Source organism: Epargyreus clarus, unplaced genomic scaffold (assembly GCF_041222505.1).
Source record: "Epargyreus clarus isolate Ecla_fem2 unplaced genomic scaffold, WU_Ecla_fem_2.2 ptg000010l, whole genome shotgun sequence".
NCBI lineage: Eukaryota > Metazoa > Arthropoda > Insecta > Lepidoptera > Hesperiidae > Epargyreus > Epargyreus clarus.
This window is the reverse complement of record NW_027332218.1, coordinates 7,421,796-7,445,920: the sequence shown is the minus strand read 5'-3', so window position 1 is coordinate 7,445,920 and position 24,125 is coordinate 7,421,796. Positions and strand designations below refer to the sequence as shown.

The 24,125-nt window shown below is 38.8% G+C and overlaps 5 protein-coding genes across 5 annotated transcripts; 3 read left to right on the top strand and 2 right to left on the bottom strand.

Annotated features, from left to right (window-relative positions):
- The first annotated feature begins 6,586 nt into the window (after positions 1-6,586).
- CPR68 (cuticular protein RR-2 motif 68) lies at positions 6,587-8,279 on the top strand. Its single transcript, XM_073077307.1, has 2 exons — positions 6,587-7,103; positions 7,311-8,279. The coding sequence occupies exons 1-2, from the start codon at positions 7,092-7,094 to the stop codon at positions 8,262-8,264; spliced, it is 966 nt and encodes a 321-aa protein (XP_072933408.1). The 5' UTR covers positions 6,587-7,091; the 3' UTR covers positions 8,265-8,279.
- A 2,872-nt stretch (positions 8,280-11,151) lies between these two features.
- On the top strand, positions 11,152-13,717 carry CPR69 (cuticular protein RR-2 motif 69). The gene is made up of 2 exons (XM_073077312.1): positions 11,152-11,193; positions 13,177-13,717. The coding sequence occupies exons 1-2, from the start codon at positions 11,182-11,184 to the stop codon at positions 13,621-13,623; spliced, it is 459 nt and encodes a 152-aa protein (XP_072933413.1). The 5' UTR covers positions 11,152-11,181; the 3' UTR covers positions 13,624-13,717.
- Positions 13,718-14,924: 1,207 nt separating this feature from the next.
- Positions 14,925-15,761, top strand: LOC140745449 (larval cuticle protein A3A-like). The gene is made up of 2 exons (XM_073077310.1): positions 14,925-14,952; positions 15,195-15,761. The coding sequence occupies exons 1-2, from the start codon at positions 14,941-14,943 to the stop codon at positions 15,696-15,698; spliced, it is 516 nt and encodes a 171-aa protein (XP_072933411.1). The 5' UTR covers positions 14,925-14,940; the 3' UTR covers positions 15,699-15,761.
- On the bottom strand, positions 15,762-17,996 carry LOC140745445 (outer dynein arm-docking complex subunit 4). The gene has a single exon (XM_073077306.1). It carries the CDS (start codon positions 17,883-17,885, stop codon positions 16,104-16,106), a length of 1,782 nt encoding a protein of 593 aa, XP_072933407.1. The 5' UTR covers positions 17,886-17,996; the 3' UTR covers positions 15,762-16,103.
- Positions 17,997-18,380: 384 nt separating this feature from the next.
- LOC140745454 (uncharacterized) lies at positions 18,381-23,646 on the bottom strand. Its single transcript, XM_073077314.1, has 4 exons — positions 23,628-23,646; positions 22,711-23,238; positions 19,662-19,688; positions 18,381-19,078 (listed from the first exon to the last, which is right to left on the bottom strand). The coding sequence occupies exons 1-4, from the start codon at positions 23,637-23,639 to the stop codon at positions 18,437-18,439; spliced, it is 1,209 nt and encodes a 402-aa protein (XP_072933415.1). The 5' UTR covers positions 23,640-23,646; the 3' UTR covers positions 18,381-18,436.
- Between the last annotated feature and the right edge of the window lie 479 nt (positions 23,647-24,125).

The window sequence follows — 24,125 nt, the reverse complement described above, 5'->3', positions numbered from 1 at the left end:
GCGCCACACCCGTTTGGCTACTTTTGTTTTCATCGCTAAATGGCCTCCGGAGATCCGATGTAAGCGCTAACGTTTAGTGCGGCCATCACGTTGATACGGGGAATTGCAACCTCGATGTCGATTGCATTGTTTATTTTTCTGCCAATAATTGGTTGAATGCCGTGGAGCAAGATGATTTAGCTTTTGTGGGTTTCGTTAGTACCTGTAAATAAGTTAAATAATTATATGTTAAAGTGATTTCATGCGATAATTGTTACTTCTTAAGCTCATATTTTTATTAAAAGTCAAATTTTAAAAAGCACCTTTTAAAGTTTACAACTGAGCAACAGGTAAAGGAAGATTATTTTTAAGGACTCTCTGCAAAAGTACAAGCCATAATAGAGTGTCAAAACCTACTTTTTTACCTGAAGATATTATGAAAATTTCCAGTGTATATTTTCACAAGCTGCCTATATTTATAATTTATGCGAAAAATAAAATAAATATTAAGAAAGCGACATTATCGTGTCGTGCAGATAAGTCAGACATCTCTACATTAGCTTTCGGTTTAAAATTGTTATATTCAGTAGAGACTGTAAATTTTGATCATATCCATAATAAATGTAGTATAACTTTCCATTTAACTAAAACATTTAATCCTGAGCATTACTTATAGGATTAACTTGGCGGATTGGAACGTATCCTTAAAATTCTTATACTGTGAGAGTAGTAAAGTCGTGATCAGCAAACGTGATCACATACTGTGTTACTAGGAATGTGCGTGTAGTGTGTGTATGAATACTGGGTGCTCAGGGTTGCTAGTGACGTGAAGCAGCTGTGTTTCAGGGCAAACACCACTTATTGTGTGTAAATTATTTTACCTACACTTTCCAACGTTGTGACTTTTTTAATTAATTAAAAAAATAATTTCAAATATAGCCTAAATGTCGCTTGGTAATGATTAGGTCGAAAATTTTCCATCTCTAATTTTTATATTTTTATTAAAAAAATATTTTAATTCTTTATATACTTTTTTCTTTTTTAATAAAAGGTTTTTTAAAAATGCTACACATCGCTAAACAATATGTGAAATAGACAGACTATTCAGGTAAAAATTATTTCACTGATTATTTGCATATTAAGTCTGTACAAGATTTCATAATTCGTTTCTCATAACACGGCTCTGTTACCAGAACACTATTCGCATTTTGTTTGTAACGAAAGCGCACATTATTTATTACAATAGTTCAAAATGTTCTAATATTACAATGCATTAGTCTCCAGAAGCTTTTATCACGAGCTGCGATCGGAAATACCTAGAATCGAGTGCGAGGCCGGTCGCCCGCACGCCGCCACATGTGAGCTGACCGAGACCATTATTTTTAAAACAGTGGCATTTGCGTAACATCTATACATTTAGTTAAATCACTTCTATGCAGGGTAGCATTAAATTATGTGGGTATGTATGTTCTCGCTGTTTTCTTAATTTAAATATTTCGTCGTCTTCAACTCATTACTGTCCCACTGCTGGGCACGTATCCCTTCTCAGAATGAGAAGGATTAGGCCATAGTTCACAGCGCTGGGCAAGTGCATATTGGTAGACTTCACATACCTTTGAGATTTTTTTTATAAATCTCTCAGACATGTCGGTTTCTCCACGATGTTTTCCTTCACCGGTACAGCAAATGATAATTAATTTCTAATACGAACATAACTTTTATAACATAACTTTTATAGTTGCATGACGCACAGTTCGGATTTAGATCGGGATTATCCACAGAATCAGCAATATTGTGTCTCAAGCATACTGTGCGATACTACACAGACAGAAAGACACCTATCTATGCGTGCTTTCTTGATCTGTCAAAGGCCTTCGATCTGGTGTCTTATAGGAAACTATGGGAAAAGTTAGAGAGGGATACCACGCTTCCAGATGAACTTATTAGGTTGTTCCAATACTGGTACGGACACCAAGAAAACATGGTAAGATGGGCGGGCTCACTAAGTGAACCATACAGGCTGGAGTGTGGAGTGAGACAGGGGGGGTTGACTTCGCCTAGACTCTTCAGCCTGTATGTGAACCGGCTGATTGAGGAGCTCAGCAATGCCAATGTAGGATGCTCAATAGATGGTACTTTTGTAAATAACATAAGTTACGCTGACGACATGGTGTTGCTGAGTCCCTCAATCAAAGGCTTGAGACAACTACTCAGTATTTGTGAACGGTATGCGGAGGTCCACGGTCTCAGGTATAATGCCGATAAGAGCAAGTTACTTGTGTTCAGCGCAGGTAACAAGCGATACCAGTATATACCACCCGTCTGGATTAAAGGAACTCCGCTCAAGAGAGTATCGAAGTTTAAATATCTGGGACACTGGGTCGCCGCTGACCAGCGGGACGATGTAGACATCGAGAGGGAGCGTAGGGCGCTGGCAGTCAGAAGTAACATGTTGATCCGCAGGTTTTCCAAGTGCCATAAAAACGTTAAGGTCACACTGTTCAGGGCATATTGCCAAACATTCTATACCTGCAGCCTGTGGATTGATCATACGAAAAAGGCTTACAGTGTCCTGCGTGTCCAATATAATAACGCGTTTAGAGCACTTATGGGTTTGCCTAAATACTGCAGTGCTTCAGGAATGTTCACGGAACATAATGTAGATAATTTTTACGCTATAATGCGCAAAAGAGTGGCATCCCTGTGGTCAAGGGCACGTAAAAGCTCAAATACCTTGCTGCAAACTGTGGCAAACAGGTGGGACGGGCCCATACTGAAATATTGGATGTCGTTACATATGGCATCGTCACACTTTTGCGCAAAGTAGTATTCCTATGTTTAACTAATTTCGTGTATTTGTTACTAACACTAGTTATATAAGTGAAATTGTTACTAACCCATCTATGGACATATCCGAAATAAAAGATTATTATTATTATTATTATAAATCCGAGGTGCGTGCCGCGGATTTTAAACCTCGGACCCCTTGACCGAGAGGCCGAATTTCACCCACTAGGCTAGCACTATTTAAATCATTCGAAAGAGGACGTTTTGAGTTTTAGTGACTTGTTTGTATTAAATTAATTTTGTATCATTAACATGGGATGTCAAAATGTTGACACATGTAAATTTTACAATTTAGTTTACAATAAATAAGATTATTTGTACGTCTTTTCAATCCATTACATGTAAGTATTGGATTGAAAAGAAGTTTGGAACGACAAGAGAGAATACTTTAAGTAATCAGTTGTTATTTTTTACTGAAAAATAAACCTTAAAAAATGACGCGAATTTAGTTGCCAACCTATTACAAAAGTTCAAACATATTATGGTGTGATGCAAATGAACACATTTTTAACAGTAGGTAAGTAAAATAGAGTGAATACGCTGTTTGCATACGAAATCAGTAAGGTTATTCTTAGAAAAATGTGTAATTGGAAATACGAGTACATCGATGTTATCGCGTTCAATACGAAAATTCAGTTTGTGTAGAGTTACAACAGATTCTGAATGCAGCACATTCCATAATATTTTGCAATACATAAGGAAAATTACTAGCTAATAGGATTTTATATGCTTTTAAGTTTAAATAAAATAATATTACGACATTTTAGAGGAAAATTAATTTAACGAAAGCTTTGCGTAACTTGGAAGTGCTAGAACCGTTCGTGGTTTGACTCAGGATGTATCCCCACGCATACCCACACGCCTTTTTCTACCCTGTACCAGCAGAGTTCAACACTGCTGTGTTCTGGTTCGAGAATATGACAAGGAGGAGACGTATACGAAGTTGATCGCAGGTATAGTCAGCGTAAAACTGCTTGTCCGCTCTGACTATAGAAATGAATCGCGTCGCCATAGCAAATTGTATGACTACCCCTGCTCGCGACAACTTCAGACAAAACTAGCAGTTTGGCACGTACTATATTACTCCAATCCTATATGGGATTGATTTGAGATTGAGAGACAACCTTGCCACGAGGTAGAATGCTTGTTTGCTACTTCTATTTAAAAAAGTAACGTTATTCTTAAAATAATAGTGGACATTATCAAATATTTTCATTAATGTTCCCAACGTGGCGGCGTTGCGCCACCGCTGGCAGCCTTACGAAGGACGCGTGCGCAACGCGGGAAAATGCCCGCGCGTTTTCATACGCGGCCCGCCCACTAATGGCGACTATATTGACCATCAGTTCACTTTCAAAAATGGGACAGACGGAAAACTTATGATTTGAACAAATATTTGTCTAAAGTAATACATGACATGGCAATAACTTCGCAGATATGGTTAGTTAGATATGGTAGAAACTTTTTAGTAAAAAAAAACCAAAACAATTTAGACGTTGTATTTTGAAATGTGTATAATAGTAGCTAATCAATAAAACAAAGTATGGCTAATCAATATAGAACCTCCATCACAAATTTTATGCAATATACTTTTATGCGTTATTGCCCACATACTCGCACCACGTTTTAATAGTATTTATTTCATTGATAAACAGTTATTTCAATCGTTGAAATATTAAAATTTAGGTATACTTTTCGAATACTATTTTTGAGACATATGAAGTTAGTTAAAATAACCTCAATTTAAGACTGTCTTCATTAAGACGAGTATTCTTGTCACCATAGCAGGGGTAACGCACGTATGGACAAATGTCTATGCGTGACGAACATTCTGCCAATACAATCGATAACTGTTACATTGCCGATATCACCGAACATTATGGAATACATATAGAGAGGTCAAGGCTATTAAAAAACAGCTTTAAAAATCGAATCCACGTTTCAATTCGACTTATCGTGAGTTGTAAACGGATGAATTTATGTTAATGAGTATAACTTTTTGTTTTTAAGTCACTCAGGAAAAAAGAATTAGGAGCTTGAATGATAGATAGATAACTTTTTGTTACTTACTCCAAAAAATTATTTCAAACTATGATTTGTATTATTTCTTAGATTTTAATTCATCTGATGCAACATCTACTATTCAATTGCAATTTCGTAGGTTATCTAGATAAAACTGCCTATTTGGTGTAGGGTTTCAGCTAAACAGGTTTATCGCGGAACGCAATCAGTAGCTAACGAGCCCTTTTTTCATGCTCTACATATTCCCTTACCAACACGGTTTTAGTTCATTGTGAAAGTGAAATACATATTAATAATCTTAAATATTATACTTGTTGCATGTTCAAAGACACATGATTTTATAATAATATAGAAGTCGCAATAGAACATTCATCTCTTGGTAAGAAAGTGACTACTGATATCTATGGACATCTATAATCAACCTCGGATGAGATGAGAGCCCTATCTGAGGTTGCTGCCTCTGTGGACTAAGCTGGAACGCTTCGGATTAGTATGTCTTGCCACTCCCTTCAAACCGGAGGACGACAACATTAAAAACTTCTGTTATTTGGCAGAAATGTGTTGGTGGAACTTCCAAAGTTGTACAAAAAGGGTTCTTACCACTTTCAGTTCAACTTCATTGTCTTGTTACTTGTGTAACAGGAAAACAACTTTAGCATGCTGGTTATAAAAAATATTTCAAACTAAATACTTTATATTACAAACGTAACGCACGTTAAGTGCGTATTAATATAGAAGTATCAATTGCTTAAACGGCGAATTAGAACATCTTGAAGAAACCTCTGAGGTTTCCTCAAAACGTTGTAATTTGCCTGAGGGTTCTTATAAAATGTTTTCTTATGTTTGTGAGGTGTACCAATTCACTAACTTGGTCAGCGCAGTGGACTAAAGCCCATCTAATTTTAATAGGAGATGGTGTCCAACAGTGGGACAGTAATGGATTGAGGACTCATTGTCCTAATATTTTATCTATATTCCTTTTGTCACAACCCATGAAGCTTGAAGCACGAATAAAGCGATGTGAAAACAAGCAAACGCCTCGAGGTGCATTACTCATTTCGCAAGTAATTCGTCTCACGTCCGACCAGCAAGTTTCAAATTGAAACCGCTCTATAAGAGACTAAACTAGAGCACTGGTTCCTTTAAGGAACTCTTTGCATTTTAAAACATGTTCGAAGGGAAATTTTCATATAGAAAACATAAAGTTCTTATTAATGATTTAATATAATAAATTAGTTTTATCCACTGTTTTTTTTCTGGTAATAACGGTGGGTTGTAAAATCACCTTTACCGTCGTCCGTAAAGGGTTAACAATAAAATGTTTAGCTTTATAGGAAATATATATAATTAGACAAAGGCAAAACAGTTCAGTACCTTTTCTCTTTCGTTTGATTGATTTTACTTTTTATATAGTATTGGTTTTGGCTACTGGCTTGCTTGCATAAAAAAAAACATATTAAGAAATTCAATAAATTATGGTCGAACATTACCCAGTTATCGAATTGCTTGTACTACTAGTATAAATAATACTACTACCATTATACCACGGCATTTTTTACTTTTTTACAGCATACGCAACGAGTAGTATTTTAATGAGTATAATTTGATAATTTTAAATTTCGCTAAGCATTTAAGCAATTATAAGAACATTTAAAGTATCGATGACATTAAGCCTGTGTGTAATCTCGAAATGGGATGTCGTTGCACCTGTCTGACCGAAGCAAATGTCACACTTGATCTTTACAAACGAACTAGGTCGGCGGGTCTTGAACAAAATGTGACCACGTTTTGCGTAATGTTTTAAAAGAGCTCTTGATTTTAGACATCAATTACGTACTCCATGATCTCTTTATTATATCCGTCTAAAATAAACTTGGAATACCTCAGGCGAATATTTGCAATTCGCGTATTTGACGCCGCGAATATTGTATTAAGAACAGCTGATATGTGAAGATTGTGTATCTGAAAAACAAGTCTAGTGAATCAAGTGAAGAATCGGTGTGACCGCGACGCTTCATAGCCCCGGCCCAGTTGCACAAGTAGCGCTTTGTTTACGTGGCATTGTCCAGTCGTCCCATCGGCCAGGCTCGTACGTGCGTACTTGAATATATTTAAATTTGGAGATGCGACCAGGATGAAGCAAGCGCTGGCAACGGACCACTATAAATGCCGTTAGTGTCTAACAAGGGGTACAGTTCTCATCTTCTAGCACCCCCGTGCACACAACAAACAAACAAACAAAAATGGCTTTCAAGGTACGAAGCATGGATTTAAGTGAAGTGTCTCTCAAAGTGATAGTGATAACAGTGCTACAAAAAGATCAAGTGTCTTCTATGTTCTTAATGGATTTCTCGATTATCTATTTATGATTGTGAACACCTATGATCAACCAAATGGGATAACTAATAGTAGGATTGTTTAGTGATTGTTTCTTCATATAGTAATTGTAATATTTTTTGCAGTTGGTGGTCTTCTCCTGCCTTTTGGCTCTGGCTCACGGCAGCGTAGCCCCTGCTGCCATCGCGGCCGCACCGGTCGCGTACGCCGCACCCGCCGTCGCAGCAAGGCTTGAAGAATTCGACCCTCTCCCGCAATACAGATTTGGTTACGACGTAGCCGACTCTCTTACCGGAGATTACAAGAGTCAGCAGGAGGAACGTAATGGAGACTTAGTTCAAGGCTCATACTCATTAGTTGATCCCGATGGTACACGACGCACTGTTGACTACGCTGCCGACCCGATTAACGGTTTCAACGCTGTTGTACGCAAGGAGCCTCTGGTTGCTGCTGCGCCTGCAGTGGTTGCACAGCCGGCCGTGGTCCCCGCACGCTATGCCGCCGCTCCTGTCGCCGCCGCTCCCGTTGTCGCTCAACCAGCCGTGGTCTCCGCACGCTACGCAGTCGCCGCACCCGCCGCCCCTGTCGCTGTTGCCGCCAGATACACCGCTCCCGTAGCAGCCGCAGTCCCAGCACCCGCCGTCGCTGCTCCTGTAGCTGCGTCTTATTTCGCTAGATACGCAGCTGCTCCAGTTGCTGCCGCCCCAGTTGCCGCCGCCCCAGTAGCCGCACCTTACTTCGCCAGATATGCCGCTGCGCCATTCGCCGCCGCACCCCTCGCTGCTGCCCCTGTAGCCGCTGCCCCATACGCACGTTACGTTGCTCCTGTAGCGGCTGCTTACAGGACGGCTTATACCGCGCCTTTCGCTGCGTACACTGCCCCGGCAGCTTACACTCAGTACGCTCCAGTAGCAGCTGCTTATACATCTGCAGTGCCAGTGGCCCCAGCGCGTTTGGCTGCCCCTGTAGCGGCTGTCCCTGCTGCCCCAGCCCGCCTTGCCGTCGCCCCCGCGCCCGTAGCTCCAGCTGCTCCAGCGAAAATTGTGGAAACCACTGCCGCTGGATACCGTTACCCTTGAAATAAGATCATCAACTTGTTGGCTCAATTTTAAAAGACTTGTTTTGTACATAGTTAAATAATAAAATGTATTTTGTCTACATTTTGTTTTTATTATTACAAGCAGGCACATACCATCTTCCAGAACTATAATTATCAATTATAATTCGTTTGTCATCCATATCCATAATTTACCTAAGTAGATGACAGTTAAATTTAACATAATAATTATTATGATATTTACACGATAGTAACTTGATAGTAACCTTGACATTCTATATCATTAATCTTTGTTATTTCTTCAGTAACACTCACAAAACATGTATAATTAGTCATTCAATTGACCAAAATTGTGTAATCTATGTGATTAAGCTCTTTTAGATACCACTATGACTAATCGTAACATAATGTAATATCTTAGTAGTCATGGTAATATTCTGAATTATAAAATACAGATTGCTTGTACATACATGTACCTCTTATATCAATATCGTAATAATTTTGCCGCTGTGATAAAGTTATACTTTTTAAAAATTGCATGAAACTTGCAAATCTATTAATATTAATATTCGAATATAATAAGCAACATAGGAACTCAAAGCTGAGACAAGCATTTAAGAGCATCGTAGCTATTAGCTAACTCAATCTTTACGTCGTCACTTAACTTATCGTCACTTAACTTATTAGTAAAAGCCTTAAAATACAATTCAATGGCGAATATGGAGTCATCACTTGACTTCTCGTAATTTTTATGAAACACTACACCTGTTTCTCTCGCTTTAACGCAATGCATTCTAAAAACCTACGTTGATACTAAACAGAAAAAAAATATACAATCATTCTGAAGAATATTAAATTTGAGAACTGAAAGAACACTCTTTTAGAAGTGGAATTAGCGCAGAGACAATTGTAAACCCATTATAACTGACGCCAAATTTGTGAAACATGTTCTTATATTCATTGCTACACGTAGGATTATCCGCGATGTGTCGGATACATTTATTAAGGAGGTTGGAAAATCTGTGTATCATATATAGGAGTCCTCTAAGGCTGCCTCGTCGGGCTCCACCCTGATGAGCTTAAAGCTCGTCACACCATCTGCTGTGTACGACGGTATGCGGCCACACATACCGTTATCCTTCCGTAGCTTTCCGGGTGGTTCGAGCTCCCATTCTTGCCTGTTACCTTTTACTGTCCCACTTTTGGGCACGGAATTCCGCTCACAGATGGTGGGTTTATGTCATAGGTGTAATGCTAACCAAATGCAAACTGGTAAACTTAGATTTTACTCACCTTTGACAACTTTTTATAAGAACACTCAGGCGCATATATATTTCCTCGTGATATTTTCTTTCATCATCAGAGCAATTAAGTGATAATTAATTTCTAATATGTATATTTGTTCGAAAAATGAGAAGTGCACGTGTGACTTGAACCTTACACCCCAAATTGAAAAACCGAATTTCAAACCACTAAGCCTTAGTGAATAAGCTATCTGTGCTTTTAAACTACCATCTTATTTATACCATAACTAGCAGACTAATATAACAAGTTTAACATGTTGCCTCACAGCGGATGTATACGCATGTAAATGCCGAATGCAACTATTGTCGAACTGTTATATGATTATATGTAAAGAGCTTAATGCCGTAAGGTTAAATTGATGTAAACAAACATATTACATTAGTAACACGAATAAGCTATTTGTATCAACCTTATTCATTTCTTTTAGACGGTATATTCTTTAGCGTGGCTTTTATATGGCTGCTGCTGCCGATGGACACCTGTTATCAAGATAAGAGTCCGTTTTTTTCCACGAGGGGGAAACCTTTAAAAGGTACCCTATGCCGTGGGGGCGACACGGGCTTATGTGGGATTCTTACTGCATTAAAACCCCTCCGGTGGTAGTCCCCGGCGCTGCGTAGAGGGCTCTGGGATCTCCAAAGGAACACCACCGGAGTCCTCTTACCGCGTTGCCCCGTCGGGCTCCGACTAGGTGAGCATGACGCTCGCCTCTTCGTCTGGTGTGCACGACGGTATATGAACACACATACCGCCGTCCTTCCCGGGGTCGCTAGCCGGGTGGTTTGAGCTCCCATTCTTGCCACCCGCAACCCTGGAAGCTCCTTTTAGTCGTCTCTTATGACAGTCAGGGGATACCGTAGCCCTATTCTGGGACAAAGATTAGTGTCCTACCTAATGTCGACCACAGATACGTCGCTACGTCAAAGGTGTAAGGAAATTTTCAACATCGGATTAATTAGTGCATCATAATACCGCGATAGTTACTGAGACTCAAATCTTGCCGACAACTTTTTGCCGACTTTATGTAATTTCGCTTGGGACGTACGACCAAAAGTATGACCAAAATTCTGATATTCCTGCTCGATTCACTTGTGAACATTGAAGAACACAAGCCTATTAATACATCTCACTGGGACTGAGGTTTAAGTTGGAATGCCTGGTGTATGTCTTCCTTAACACAAGCTTCAAACCGGAACAAAGCAGCGCTAAATATTGCAGTTCCTATATATTATTAAAATTAGTGTAGAGGTGTTGGCTCTGGAGGCAAACCACATAGGGTTCTATCAACTTTAACTTCTTTGAAACCACTTTCTTGGAACCGCTTACATAACTATGCTCATGTCATATAGATAACTAGACTTATGGTTTCTAAGTTATAACCTATCATACTTCTATATACTAATAATGAAGTGAGACGGGATGGTATGTGTTAATTAAATATAGTTACGAATTCATTAAAGAAATTTTGCAAAACACATATCGCGCCGCGTAACTCACAGCACTTTCTTCAATGAGCCACAATGTATTGTGCTCACGTCTTCCGTTACGTAGTGTTCGATATATAACGCAGGTGGCTCCGAGGGTAGTCACAGTACATCCACGGACACTGCCCAAACAACCCCAAGCCCACAGCCATGGACAGCAAAGTAAGTTTGACCACAATTAATTTTATAAAAAAATAATAAGCGATAAAATATAAATATTACTTACTCTGATATATTTTTGTATTCTATTGTAATTTTTCATGTACACGTAAATTTTAACTTATGTGTACAAAAAGCTCGTATTTATTATTCTTGTAAAATGGTCGATATTAGTAATTAATGATAAATTTCCAATTTTTATAGCACTAAAGCACGTTGATACATTCACATACAAAAGAGAAAAGGTACTAAACTGTTTAATTTGCCAATTTATACATTGATAGGTATCAACATGAAAACCTTTTTTTATAAAAATAGTGATTAAAATCTTAATCACTACTTAGTACTTGTTTTAAGTGTATACGAGCTTACGAATGTGTTCTTATCGTGCTATCACTCCCCGAGTTATCGCAGACAGTGTTACAATATGTAACGATACCATCTAGTCCCTCGGTTCCCAAACTTTGTATCAACAAAAGAAAAAATAATGTGTGCCTTACAAGGTAAGGTTTGGCTACAAAATATCTACCACATACGATAAAAACAGAAGTAAATAATCGTAATAAGCTGTTAATAATGTCATTGACTCCGCAGTTGCTCAGCTTAGCCATTTTTGAACATTTTAAATTCAACTATCTTTTAATACAAAATATCTAGGAACAAGCAGAAAAAGGATCACGTTTTTATCGGTAAAAAATATAGTAACTAATAAAATTTAAAAAATGAATGGTAGTAGTGTTGTGGTTGTACGAGTAAAGTTTGAGAACCATCGCTCTAACTCGGGCCGCACGTGTCCACGCGACGATTGACCAACGCCCGCCATATCAGGACGTTTTGCGACACTAACAACTGGCTTTCATTCACTATCTACACATAACAATAAGTTTAACTACGCTTTTTAGTATTGTGTTATTACTAAACGCTACAACCTTGAAGTCTAAAGTCCCTACTAATTTATACGTAAAATACGTAAAAAGTAGATTAAATAAAAGAGATCCTATTGTTGTACAATTAATTGTATAAATAAATGTATTTTAACCGAAAAAAGTAAAATTATTGTACAAAGAAAGCTTTAGACGGAAGTTTCTTATAAAAGAGTTCAACGGGTGCACTATGTAGCATTTTTACCACTATGTCTGTGAGCTCTACATTAAAAAAACGGGGCTTTTCTACCCTTATTCAATGTTGTTACCTTGTTAACCATAGCCTCGTAATATAAAGAACCTTTATATGCATGTTTAATAACAAATCACTTATAGAGATACTCGTATTAATATACACATAATAATGACATTCAAAAATAAATTTTATAAAAGTTTATTCCACTTAGTTCTTTCTTTATTATTCGAAAGAGGAATCGATTAAAATTTAATATGCCGAGTAGGATGTGTTACGAAAAGTAACCCTTTCTTTTTAACAGGAACATGTCGCAAGTAGAGTATGTATTCAGTTCAGGTAGCGCGTCCCGCATACAAATGGGCGGAGAGTCCACTACGCCACGATACTCGTTGTGTAATAGAATACGTGTTATAATTATTACGCGATCGATTGAAACTGTATCGGATTACATGCCGTTTATACAAATAGGTTTATTATAATATCCGGAACTAATGTTATAAATAAGGACTTTGGTATGCATAATTTTTCTATAATGGAATGGTTTGTGTAATTTAGAGCAACAGCATCTGATAATAATTACAATTGAATCAATGGAATCGTTTCACAAACCTGTTTTCGTTAGGATGACATGTGTGTGTACTTTTTGTTGAACAATAAGTATCTCTTTTCTTCTTTTCTAAATGTCTTTTCTGTAGCAGCGCATATGAGAGTGGAACTCTGTTAAGTGTTAGGTAGTCACTGCCACCTAGAGAAGAGAATATTATAGAAGTCCACAGCTAGAACACACCTTTTAAAAACTGAATTTCAGACCTCTACCACCGACCATTAATTTAATATGTCATAATAACCATATAAACTTTTTTCTAGATTGTAGTATTCACCTGCGTGATAGCCGCGGTCAGCGCGAGCATAGTGGCACCAGTGCCCGTCGCCCGCGTAGACCCTCTCCCCCAGTACTCCTACGGCTACGACGTCCAGGACGCGCTCACCGGCGACTACAAGGGGCATCAGGAACACAGGAACGGAGACCTCGTCACCGGCTCATACTCAGTTGTGGACCCCGACGGCACGAGAAGGATTGTAGACTACGCTGCTGATCCTCTCAACGGCTTCAATGCTGTGGTCCGTCGTGAGCCGCTGGTCCTCGCCGCTCCCGCTAGAGTGGTTGCCCCTGCCCCTGTGATCGCTCCTGCCCCCGTGTTTGCCCGGGCGCCGATCGTAGCCCCCGCCCCAGTGGCTGCCCGCGCCCCACTATTCGCGCCCGCTGCCGCCCCCCTTTTTGCTCCTAGGTTACCAAACCCCTACTACTTCTAGGTGAATTATTACAATTTTGTTGTGTTGCTTTTTGATATCTACTATTAATTAATTTTTTACTCATGTTATTTATGTAATAAAATGATGCAAAGTTTATCTTGTTTTTTATTAAGGAATTTTGTAAGTTTCATTTTAATAAATAATTAAGATTAAAAAAATATATAAATAATTAAGATTATAAAAATATATAAATATGTATAAATATATTTTAAAGGTGGTAGAACCCTTTGTGGTTCGACTCCGGCGGCACCACCGCCACACCTATTTCTACCTAATAACAGCAGTGTTAAGCGCTGCTGTGTTCCGGTTTGAAGGGTGTGGTAAGGGAGACAGACTTTTCCGAGGCGTTCCAGCTTAGTCCTGAGGAATAGCGGCGTATCTGTGGCCGACCTCAGGTAGGAATATCTAATTCTATCTGGGGTTGATTACAGATGTCCATGGGCGGCAGTAGCCACTTACCATCAGGTGGACTGCATGCTCGTCTGCTACTCTTATATTATAAAAAAAACAGTTTTTAATGCTTCTGTAAAAAGCATGAGAGTAGCATCTCAGAATACGTTGAAATGTGAACTCGTTAATATGAAAACCTGTTATGCACGAATTACAACCACCTTAATTATGTAAACGATAACAATAGCACATGATAACTGTGATAGTTACTGTACTAAACATAACTAATTCTTTAGTAGTAGTATAAAGTTAAAATATTAGAAGAATCTAAAAAAAATTTATTCTTGATGCAAATTAGAAGTCGTAAGTAGTTATTTAAAAATCGTTTTCGTGCTTAACAAGGAGTCCCTTAGGTTAGAGCTGTAGCGTCCGGCTATGGCTGATCGCCAGATATTACTCCTTATATCCTAACTTCTTTGTTATAATATATTATCTATATAGAATTTTTAAAACACACCATACTTACAACTAGCAATCCTCGCTAAGGATTTATTATTAATTCATACCTTTTAGAGAACAACGCGCCTAGCGTAATAAGCAAATCATTAGAAAGTTTGTTTGGTACTGGTAAATTGGATTTTGCGGAAGGTCTTCATAGGTTATTGGTTTATTTACATAAGTGTGAGGATAACGACACTGACAATAATGTGGATGAGGGTCGCATTCCAGCAGCGATCATGACCTTGGCTTACCCGTTGCAATTAAAAGCGAAAGTCCAAAAAGCTTCGCACGCGATCAATTACTGACCCAGATTGCATGACGTCACATAAATGCGAATGTCACGAGTGGATTACCGCCGAATATAAAAAGAGAGTTCGCAAACACTTCAGCAGTTCGATTTGACCGTTGAATACAACAACAACAAACATGGCATTCAAGGTATAAGTGGTTATATTGAGTTTGTTATGCAGCTTTTAGGTCTATGATTAGATAAAAATTACCATAAGTGCAGAAAGGCAAAACTTGGTAGTCACACGTTTTTGTGGTTCATGGTTGCGTTGTAAAATAGAATGACTCATAGAAATAAGTTTGAGTCGCCCTAAATATTATTAGGAAAATATAAATATAGTAGTATAGAATAGAAATATGTATCTTGGTTAATTGTATTAATAATTTTTCAGTTTGTCGTCCTGAGCTGTTTGGTGGCAGCCGCTAGCGCTGGCCTGCTCCCCGCTGCACCCGTCGCCTACCACTCCTACCAAGCTCCTCTCAACTACCACGCCGCCCCGGTAGCATACAGCTCTCCCGTAGCGTACGCTGCTCCCGTCGCCAAAGTCGCCGTTGAAGAGTACGACGCCCACCCTCAGTACACCTTCTCCTACGACGTCCAGGACGGTCACACCGGAGACTCCAAGAGCCAGCACGAGACCCGCGACGGTGATGTCGTTCACGGCTCCTACTCCCTTGTCGACCCCGATGGCACCAAGCGCACTGTCGAGTACACCGCCGATCCCCACAACGGTTTCAACGCTGTCGTCCACAAGGAGCCTCTTGCTGTGAAAGCCGTAGCCCCCGTAGTCGCCAAGGTGGCCGCCCCCGCCTACACCACCTACTCTGCCGCCCCCGCGTACACATCCTACGCTGCCGCGCCCGTCGCTTACTCCGCTCCCCTGTACCACCACTAAGTTAGACCTAACTTGGTTGCCATGTTGTAAATAATTTATATTAATTATATTTTATACAAACTACTCTTATGTTTTTATGATTTATTATTCCTTTAATTTTAATACAAAATTATTAATAGATATATAAAATACAGGCTAAAAACGTGACAGAGCAATTATAAAATACTTAGGACAATAAATTTAAAAAATAGTAAGTTCGATTTGTAACCTAAAAATCTGTTTGTTATAAGATTTCTAATAAGATCATTCCGAATAAGATTTTACGATAACTATTAGTTTTTAATGTTCAATAGGTCCATTTGGATAGGTCATTAAGAATCTATCCTTTTTTCTCACCTTTGACTAACTTTGTCATTGATTAGTTACTTCGTTATAACGCTACTTTAAATATAAATGACACATAAATTAAATATCAAATAATTGGAATCCAAGTACACCAGATTTGGGCGGTGGTGGTAGAGCACGCTCTATTCCCGGAATAACAGTGAGTCCTCTCTGCTTCCTGCGCCGACGTTCCGCTTTACTTTCTCCCGGCTCGGGCTTACGTGGTAACACAGAGAAACGACGCCCAGGTGGCACAGTGGACATTCTCTTAAATAGCACTTGGGTTTCGATACGCTGGGGTTCATCCATAACACCCACTATCTGTCTCTCGCGCTGTATAATAGCCTTCCTCTCATCTGCAGTTATCGTCTCAGACGCCATCTCGGCGCATTTACTCAGGAACGCTTGAACTCGTTCTGGATCTTGTAATTTTTTCGAAAACTCATACGCTTCTTCGACCTGAATTCGGACCTCGTTCGCATTACCTTGTTGCATATCACCACTCATTAGCACGAAGCAGCCATTAAGCCACCACGTGACGTTCCCCAACTCTTGAGCTTCCCTTTGACATCGCTTTGCGTAAAATTTGGCTAGAGCATAATTCTTTTGAGTGCATAATAGTCTAGCTAATTCATACATTAACCAACATTTCATTGTAGAATTTTCGCACATTTCTAACGTTGCTACAACTCTCTCAGTGGCTTGTTTTATATCAATAAATTTGTAAGGATAGTTTGCCATTACAGAATCGAATGATGTCGGTCGGCCCGTCGGTAGACCCATTAGGAATGCTATACGGCGACGATTACCACGTTCACTGAGAGTGTATGACAAGCGATGTTGCGCCAGGTATCCCTCTCCGACTGCTCTATATAATCTATCAATATACGCCTCTTTGTCTGGTAATGTGCGTGGCGTCTTTCCATTTAAGAACATCTGCATACGCTCTGCTTGAGCGATTAGGTCCATAATGCGATTTTCACGCATACTCTTCTCCAATTGTTTCAACAGACGTTCAGCAGTGCGTGCACCAATTTCTCGCTCTTTTATTAATACAGCTTCCTTGTACTTATTTTGATGCTTAGATTCAGCCTTTTCAGCTAGTTTGATAGTGTAGTAAGGTCTCTGTGAGCGCAACATATCTTGTCTTTCAGTAAGAGAACGAAGAGCTTCTTTTACGATCGCCTTTAGATCAATACTTCCACCTATATTTGCAGATTTTAGACGAGGATCTTCAATAAGTTCTTGCAGGAAGAATTTGTCGTATGCCATTGGACCTAGATATTTCATGGCAAGAACCCGAGCTAATGTTAAATGTTTTCGAGCTTCCATTTGAGTTAACTTACGTTTTTTTTCTGGTTGTGGGATACGGGATACTCGTAAAGTTTTTTGTGGTTCATCCTCATCCGTGCGAGAAGCTTCTATTTGCTTGATGAGAGGTAAAAACTCGACCATTACATTGCCAGCATTAACTCCTATACAGTCCTGTATAGTTTCAACGCCTTGATTAATTCCTTCTATGAAATAAGGTGGTTGTCGACGAACTCGTGCACCGCGATAGTTCATCACGACAGATCTCTCAAAGTCTGACATAGTGTACATGGCGCGTGCTTGCATATTGCGAGCTATCATGTTCCCAGGTTCAAGTTTGAGGGCAAGCTCCGCATCAGAGTACGCCTGCACTGGCTGCACAGCATCAGCACAAACCTGACTCCGTCCTGTGAGCATACGCACATCGTCTGGAGTGCTCTTGTAGGCTTCATCGTACGAAGCTTTTGCCTTTTCAAATTGTTCGAGTCGTCGCAAGTATGCACCACGTTCTCGATACACTGTCAGTGCACCGTATAGTTGTTTCTCCTCCATTGTTTTATAAATAAAATGAAACTAAAACATAAATAGGGTTGTTCGAAAAGAGTAAAATATTTTTCCAAGATTACAAATTCGCATCATTTGACGCTTAGTTGAAAAATAACAAATGTCATCAAGAACACAGAGTAAATACAAATAGTTATGAGGGAATTATTTGTTTTTCTATTATTTTCAAGATGTTTTGGTATAGCCTCCTATATTAAAAATGTAATGAATACTATTGGTATAAAATTTGTATTTACTATTCGGGCTTATTCATTTTTTTCAGGATATGAAGTTAGTTAGGTTAGCGTTGCCAAAAATAATATAAAAGTGTATTAATTAATAAATTAATCATAATTAATTTTAATATTTATTGTAATCCTTATTTTATTAATTAACTAATTTAAAAAAATACTTTTTAGAACAAATAATACGCTTCAAAAATTGAAAATATGTTTTGAAAAAAATAAAGGATAAATAAAATCAAGGGGTTTGTCACATGTAAAAAGGCTTTTATTGTCGATTAAATAACGATGGCAGTCCTATTTTAGTTCAGATTTGGTTTATTTAACTGCGACTACGGGAGCGGCAGCCGTGTAGGCGTATGGCGCAGCCGCAAACCTTGCAACCGGGGAGACATAGGATGAGTAGCGAGCAATTGGAGCGGTATATGCGACTGGAGCTGAGTAGGCTGCCACCCTGGCGACGGGTGCCGTGTACGACGCATAGGCTACTGGGGCTGTGTATGCGGCAGTGTATTTCGCAACGGGAGCGGCTACTACAGGAGCAGCGGCGACTGGGGCAGCAACTACGGGAGCGGCAGCAATACGAGCTGGTACTACGGCAGGCTCAGCGACGACAGCGGGAGCGGCGGCCACCAGGGGCTCCTTGCGCACTACAGCGTTGAATCCGTTTACGGAGTCGGCGGAATAATCGACTGTGCGGCGGGTGCCATCGGGGTCCACGAGCGAGTACGAGCCCTGAACTAAGTCTCCGTTGCGTTCCTCCTGTTGGCTCTTGTAGTCTCCGGTGAGTGAGTCGGCTACATCGTAACCAAATCTGTATTGCGGCAGGGGGTCAAATTCCTCGAGCCTCGCCGCAACCGGCGCAGCGGCGACGACCGGTGCGGCTACAAGAGGAGCGGCCACTGCGGCGGGCGCCACGCTAGCGCGGGCCATTGCCACGAAGCAGGAGACAATGATGATCTAGAACAAGATTACAATGAATGTTACGCTTGACCTTCTCACAAAATGCGTATGTTGATGATAAAAACAATGTGAGTTAGACCATTTAATATGCGTCACAACATTCGTACTTGAAACAGTGACACGGTTTCGCGAGGGCGAGACTAGTGCAATTGCGCAACGATGTGTGCTAAAAATTACTAACTAGCCGAGGATACAACGCTAGTCAAGGACAAATGTTGTCTCCAGAATGCTAATGGTCATTAAGTTAACGTTAATTAGACAAGCTAATTATATAAGATGTCTTCGAAAGATCATTACTAGACATAATGTTACAGGACTATTTCTTATCACTTATCAGTATTACATAAGTCAAAACAATTCTAAACAAAAATCTTATTACGAGCAAAACATCTTTGTAATTCAAATCAAAACTCTGTAAGGCCACAATGGGATAATTTGAACTGATTAGAACATTGAATTCAATTATTATGATAAAAATACTAAATGTTTGAAAACTTTAATTGCAATAAATCTGGATGATAAAGTTAAATCTGTGATTACAAATAACGATCGAACTCATTTAAGTGATACGATGGTTTACCTTAGAAGCCATTGTTGTTTGGTTGGGTTGGTGGATGAAGCCAAGTTTGACTATGCTCCTGTAGATGACTTCGAGGTATATATAGTAGCGGACAGTTGTGACACCGGGCCAAGTTCGCGCTTAGTATTATTCCGGCGCATCACTATGGATGTGCACGCAATGAAAATTAGCTGCAATTTGTCAATGGCGGAAAATCTGTCCGCGTACTTGACTTTAAGCCAAATGTTATGAAATTGTAACATGTTATGGATAGGCCATCGAGACAATACTGACCCATATATAGGGGTCAATGTTAAAAATAAGGTTTATAAGACATAGGGTCTTTGCTTCTTTATTTTCATTTTGTAGGAACATCCTACTTAGTCCGTTTACGCAGGAACATACTAAATAGAGATAAAAGAGAAGCTATTATTTCAGCATTACTAATACAAAAATCGCGTGACTAGCATTTATCGATATTGTGTGTGTGGTCCCTTGCTTGTTATGCATTATGGTGACAGCACTAGATAACTTCGCAGGGAGGCAATGGTACTTATCTTCTGAATATAATCATCACCTAAGTACTACAACACCCTCAAAAACAAAATAACAAGTAATTAATTTAAAAAATCAAAAACCCGACTGCACCAAAAAGGTTGAAGTAGAATTTCCAAAAGCAGTGAAATAGGCATTTCATTATTTTTATCCAGAAAGCCAAATACAAAGTTTCATAGTAGGTTTCTGCTTCAAAAACAAAAGATGTTCAAACAATATTATCCTATTTTATCCTCGTAGTGCTCATTTACGCTATATAAAGAACCTATGTGTAAAATTCCAGCACGCTTAAGTTCAGCGGTTTCCCTTTGCGTTGATCTCTGGCACAGCAACTCACTTAGTCAGACAGTCATCTCGATGTGTATATACGAGCATATATGTACTAGCTGACCCGGCAAACGTTGTGTTGCCATAAAAATTAAAAAATGTTAAGGGTGAACAACCCTTATCACTTAGGGGTAAAAAAATAGATAGTGGCCGATTCTCAGATCTACTGAATATGTATATAAAATTAGGTAAAAATCGGTGAAGTCGTTTCGGAGGAGTACGGAAACTAACACGAGAATTTTATATATAAGATATATTATATAATGTATGTGTAATCTCCTCTTAATTTCCTTTATTTTGACACCCTCCTCGATAGGTTTGGTTAACTTGTTTTTAAAACGTGTTACTATTTCGCGAAAAGATCCACCATTTACGGTCTATAAAATATATAACTTCATTAAATCAAAGTTTCGGTCATTATTTTACCTCGTTAAAGGAAAAATTTTTATTATTTTTTATCTAACAAGCCTGATACAAAATTTCAGTGTTTGCTTCAAAATTGACGATTGTTCAAATGAACTTTTAACCCTTATTTTACTCTCTACAGGGTTGATTTTTCGGAGGGGGATAAATAAGTGCGTCCTTGTCCCTATATAAAATTTTATAGTAGTTGCTTCAAAATTAAAGAATTTCAAAAAAACTGTTTTGCCCTATTTCACCCTCTTAAGGGTAGAATTTCCAAAAGGCCTTTCTTAGTACTTATTCACGCTATATAGAGAACCTATGTGCAAAATTTCAGAACTGTAAGATCCTTGGTTTAGGCTGTACGTTGATTTCTGAAAAATGAAAAAGTCATTTAGTTAGTTAGTCAGTCAGTCACCTTGCTGTTTTATATATATACAAATATGTTTTTATAATCTCCGTTTAATTTCCTTTCATTTGATACCCTACTCGATAGGTTCGGGTAACTTTTTTTTTTAAATGTGTTACTATTTCGCGCCAAAAATCCGCCGTTTTGATTTTTTTTTACTAACACCTATCTAAGGACACTCGGGTCATTGAAACAAATATAATGACACCTTAACTGTTGAAATTTATCCACCCGTTTGTTAGATCGGATCAAATAAAGAAAGACAAACATACAAGATACGCGCGAAAAACATAACCCTTCCTTGGCAGTCGGGTAAAAATACACTTAAGGAAAACGAGATATGCTTATAAGAAGAGTATGTAGGCTGACACTAAACTCATCTCCTGAAGTATCTAACCACTATACTTTTCAGATGTTCACACCTGTAAACGACTGTAATAATTTGTAGTAAATTAAAGTAATACATGCGACCAAAATGCTAATGTTGCATTTTCAGATAATATGAAGAAAAACTTTACAGTGCATTTACTTTTATTATTCCGAAACCAGTGAAACAAAATCTTTTCATAGACTTCAACTGTTGAACTTTAAACTTTTGAAAAGTCCCTTATTAAACACATCTGCTTACTTGGACATTAACAAAACATGAAATCTTACTTTGAAATTCTATCCGTACAACGTTAATGACGATTGAATGGAAAGACTTTTAAAGGATTTTATTTACAAATTCTAACTTTGTTATCAACTAAACTAAATTATTTAAACTTTTAAAGAAAACATATAATTTCGATCGGTGATTTAAAAGTTTAATATTATAATATTACTCTGGTTCATTCACTAAATTAATTTACATAATTCATACATGTACCGACAAAAGCCTAATTTCCGGATTCTTTAGCCATATCTATTAAAATAATGTGATTCGCTTTTTAAAACGGAAAATTAAAAGAAAAAATCTATATTGTTAAAAAAAATACATACAAATACATTACTACCTAGATGTATGTATGTATGTACATATATTATATGCGAATGACACATTTTTTGTAGGCTTTTCATCTCATATTGCTAAAATTGTTTCGCTCAACATGAGTCGTCATTGCTATTTTGTGCGGCGGATGCGTTATATTAAAATTTAAAGAAATAAAACTTGATTTATTTCAATTCCCTTTTGATGAGATTGTCTCATTATAATGTTGTACGTTTACTTGTCTTAATAAAATAAAAAAACTAATTACGTTTGTCTTTGAACTTTTCTAAATATAGATAAATAGGATAGTCTTAAATAATATCACAGTAATATTTTAAATCAATAAATATTTATTTATTTACAAAACAGGTCAACCAGTGCTAGTCATCTATTAACATTTTAATTTAGTGATGGTAGATGGGGGCGGAGTACGCGACGGGAGCGGCGTGGTAGACAGGGGCGCTGGCGTAAGCAGCGTGGACCACGGGGGCTACCTTCGCCACAGGGGCAGCGTACGCCACGGGAGCGGCGACCTTGGCCACGGCCGCGACCTTCACGCCGAGCGGCTCCTTGTGTACGACAGCATTGAAACCGTTGTGAGGGTCAGCGGTGTAGTCCACGGTACGCTTGGTTCCGTCGGGGTCGACCACGGAGTAGGAGCCTTGTACGACATCGCCGTCGCGAGACTCGTGCTGGCTCTTGGAGTCACCAGTGAGGCCATCCTGAACATCGTAAGCGAAGCTGTATTGGGGATGAGGGTCGTATTCCTCGACAGCGACTTTAGCGACCTTAGCGACTGGGGCAGCGTAGGCAACAGGTGCGCTGTATGCTACTGGTGCGGAGTGGTAGGCGACTGGCGCGGCGTGGTAGGCGACCGGGGCGGCGGGGAGCAGGCCAGCACTGGCGGCTGCCACCAAGCAGGCGAATACGACGTACTGAAACAACGTGCATTATTAAATTATATGGGTAAATTATCAAAGAACTACGTGTGGTGGCTCTTTGGTATGTCAAACGATTTTTTGTTGCTATTGACGAGTTTTAGTGTTATCAATGAGAGCAGTTGATGGCGTATTGCATTTTGACCACTGGGCGTGCTAAGTAAACTCGTTCTATGTAAAATTCAATTAATTTGTAAATCCTTAAAAACCTTTTGCCATTTCAAATTATATCTGAATCGGATCGAATCAATAGTTAAAAATCACGTGTTATTTTTATTTCAATAATGAGTATAAACATAATCTTAGCACATTTAATATAATTATTTTTTATGTTTACACTTCACCACATTATATTCTTGTAATATTATCGTATAACCCGTAAGTACCTTGAAAGCCATTGCTGCTTGTTTCGACTGAAGGGAAACGTATGATGTGTAACAGAATTCGCTATACGGTTTTATATCGTCCGCAAAACGCCTGCGGCGAGCTACTAAGCGTGGAGCCCACCGAGCCGATGACATGGTCCGATCAATAATCCAATTGTAACACTTGTTATAGCACAAGGACTACAACGTGTAAATGTCAAGTACTTAAAGAAAGCCAACGTGCACTCCTTTTCGTCGAATTTTATGACTCTATTTGCAACTATGCGTAGTAATTAATTGGTTAAGGTAGTTATTTATGTATATGTACAAGTATATACTAGACTGCTCTCGCCGATACGGTGAAGAAGTTGAAGACATGTATACTTGCCGACAAAAAAGAGATACAACCTTATTTGTTTTATTTTTCGAATGCCGGCTCTTGTACCATAGATGGGAGGTATAATAACTTTTTCTAATTTATTTGAATTGTTTTAAATACTCGTATGTCTTTCTCCGTTC

Coding starts and splice junctions, on each gene's coding strand:
- LOC140745445 (XM_073077306.1), bottom strand. CDS start 17,885: ATGGAGGAGAAACAACTATACGGTGCACTGACAGTGTATCGAGAACGT.
- LOC140745454 (XM_073077314.1), bottom strand. Junction 19,689..22,710: donor CCGCCCCCATCTACCATCAC/TAAATTAAAATG, acceptor TTCATCCACCAA/CCCAACCAAACAACAATGGC. Junction 19,079..19,661: donor AAACAACAATGGCTTCTAAG/GTAAACCATCGT, acceptor ATCTTGTTCTAG/ATCATCATTGTCTCCTGCTT.